This window comes from Pterocles gutturalis, unplaced genomic scaffold (genome assembly GCF_000699245.1).
Source record: "Pterocles gutturalis isolate BGI_N339 unplaced genomic scaffold, ASM69924v1 scaffold4975, whole genome shotgun sequence".
NCBI lineage: Eukaryota > Metazoa > Chordata > Aves > Pterocliformes > Pteroclidae > Pterocles > Pterocles gutturalis.
In genome coordinates this window covers 13,563-16,617 of record NW_010145672.1, presented here as the reverse complement: position 1 = coordinate 16,617, position 3,055 = coordinate 13,563, and the positions used below count along the sequence as shown (strand labels likewise).

The window sequence follows — 3,055 nt, the reverse complement described above, 5'->3', positions numbered from 1 at the left end:
CATTTAGCATCCCACAGAGGGTCAGTCCCAATATAAATGCGTTCTCTTTAGTCACTCATTTAGTGAACACTTTACTATTTACTTTTACCGCATGTGTGCCATTGTCAGTGCAAGACCAGATTACACTGAATATTAGAATAAATGCAGTGCAATTTCTTTCTTGGGACAAAACCAGTGAGTAATTCTTAACAGGATAGGAATGTTTTACAGTGAAAATCAAAACCACATTTCACCAAGCCGGTATTCCTCTACATACAGCACATCTAGAAAAAGCAGCATCCCATCTCTGTGCACGTTTGCATTTAACTAAGTGCAGTACAGAAGAAATTAAAGCCTTCTATCTTAATGAAATAGGAACAAATACAATATGATTAAAAAAAACAAGTGGCCAAAACATTTTTTAAAGAAACAATTAAAAAATTTTCAAAAAACCCAACCAAACCAGCAGTAATGAATTGTGCATTTAGCGGTCAAGGCACCTGGTTTTCTGCATTTTCCTGGTTTGAAATGGTAGAAACTCAAAATGGCCACTGTGCATAGTGCTTCTGCAGGGCTTCCAACCATCCTTCTCTTTGTCCAGACCACCTCAAAACACCAAATAACAACAAATGAGCTTGGCACAGACTACTCTTAATGTTTTCCCCGTCGGCCTTCAAAAGCATGATGCTCTCTGTGTGCTAAGGAAGAAAGAACATGTAAACTCTGTTAAGGAAAAGATTAAAAAAGGGAAGACAACAATGTATAAAGCAGTCAAGGAAGACATAACATGCCAACAAGTGATCTTTGGGAATATACTTTTCTGATAATACATTTATATAGAGCCTAAAATAAGAGATCCCTTAAAATCCCGATTGAAGATAGTTCCTCTAAATGAATACTTAAATTGAAGAGCATGTAGTCTTGACAGTTATCAAGAGATTTGTCTCACTCATTTCATAAATCATGCATATTAAAACATGAAACCAAATATATTCTACAATTAAACTAAAAATATCTTATACTTTGAACGGTAGCTAACTTTTACGATGAAGGGATAAACCCATGGACATTTTTCAAGCAATAACTTTAATGCAATGAGAGATGCTACATTTCCAAATGGTTAACGATGGATCAGACAGGCTATTCCCATGGAAATACCCTACCAGCATCTTGTTTCTCTAATGAAGGTGGACATTAACAGTACAAAATACTTACATTTATAAAAGACCGCTTTAAAAGACGTGCGTGGCAGAAGTTTATGTATCTTTTCTAAAACTTTTGCTTCGCTTGCTAAAGAGGCGTTCACATTCCACACTTGCACAACATCTTCACGGTCCCGGACGCTGATGCTAACCCCTATTACTTCATCATCTGCACAGAAGAGGAAGCATCATTAAGGAATACTTTAAAAGTGAGACATGTCTCATTTGATACTTATGTATTATGAAACAGTGCCCAAAAGCTGAACAAACTGAAGAAATTAAAGAAAGCAATCTCCAGTGAGCGAAATACCAATGCGCAAACCAGACAAAATAGTTACCAGAAAGAAACAAACACTGTATTTATAGAAGCTATTGGAAATATTACCTCATAGTGGTTTTAATAAAGTGCCATAGGATTATTCATCTTTGCTATTAGCACTCTTACCCTTGATTAGAAGGGAATCACAAGACTCCCTTCAGTAAGGTTAGCAATATAAACTACTAAAGGCAATTTACCTACAGTAATGGCTATAAGCAAAAATGGGGGGTGAGGGTGAAACAACTAAAACCCCAGGAACAGTACCTGGTAGAGATCAGACACCAGCTTTTCCAGACTTTACTTTCTTTTTCCTTTACATTTTGTCAAGGCAGCAGCAGGGGAGGGAAACAATCTAGTACAGAAGAGTAATTTGGGATTCCAGAATCCTAGCACTGTAGAATCAATATTAATCATTTAAATGCTGGCTAACAGATAGACATTCAATAACTAGAAAACCTGCTGGCTTCCCAGGGATGCAGGCTGCTGAGCTGGAGACTTGTGCTAAGACTGTCAGAATGCCTTGTTGTCTTCTTAATCACAACAGGTATGAATGCGATTTCCAGCCCTGTACCCGTTTTTAGCAGTGTGGCCATGTTCTGCATTCAAACTCAGTGTTTATCACACTAGCCTCAATAATTTTGTAAAGTTACCTGCTGCACAACAGTCTGTAAACTGCTCTCCAATAGTGGCTAAGAGTAGCTCTTTCCAAACTGCAGCCTAAGGAGGGGAAAAAAAAGTTACATTTGCTTTATTATTTTTGATTTAAAAGATAGATTTGCTAGCTCAGTTTTGAGTGCATTCTCTTTCTGAGGTAGTTTAGACAAAAAAAAAACATTTATTGTTAAGTACACGCTGTGTTATATAATTAATTCATTCAATACAGTAGGAGCAAGAATTTAGACCCTGAAAATACATACTGTTACACAGAATTGTCCTAATATTTTAAATATTTAACAATAAGTTTACCTTCAATGTATTTGTGTCCATGACTCATCCCAAATGCTCTAGTTAATGTAAAGCATGAAAGTACGTTTCTCCCAAGAATTTCCCATGATAAAAGACCATAAGGCTCCACTTGTGACCATTTGTTTCTATGGAAGACAATTACTAACCACTTTAAGAAAAGTACCCAAATACCCTTCCAGTAAATTAAATTGTTTTATATTTAAACATCATCTCTAATTTGCCTTGACTATGAAATAAGACTATCTTTCAACAAACTCAAAATGCTCACTAGAGAATTAAAACAGAGAGGAAAGCTGTCTGCCACCTTTCTTCAGCTGTTAGACCAATTACACTTATTTGCTTCTGTCACTTGCGTTTACAGAGATAGAATATTTTATTTATTACTGAAAGAACACATCAACATTAATATTAGTCTGTATCACTATAATGACTTTTTCATACACTACCTGACAGGACAAGGGGCAACGTTTTTAAACTACAAGAGGGTAGATTCAGACTAGATATAAGGAAGAAATTTTTTACACTGAGGGTGGTGAAACACTGGCACAGGTTGCCCAGAGAGGCGGCAGATGCCCCGTCCCTGGTAATA

General features: G+C 36.5%; 1 protein-coding gene across 1 annotated transcript in view; it reads right to left on the bottom strand.

Moving 5' to 3' along the window:
- Nucleotides 1-630: 630 nt before the first annotated feature.
- EIF4E3 (eukaryotic translation initiation factor 4E family member 3) overlaps nt 631-3,055 on the bottom strand; it is a gene marked incomplete at its 5' end in the record, with an annotated part of 7,918 nt that continues 5,493 nt past the window's right edge. The window contains 3 exons of the mRNA XM_010085447.1: nt 631-677; nt 1,195-1,350; nt 2,151-2,217. Of these exons, the coding sequence (XP_010083749.1) occupies nt 631-677; nt 1,195-1,350; nt 2,151-2,217 (270 nt within the window). The remainder of the gene's footprint in view (nt 678-1,194; nt 1,351-2,150; nt 2,218-3,055) is intronic.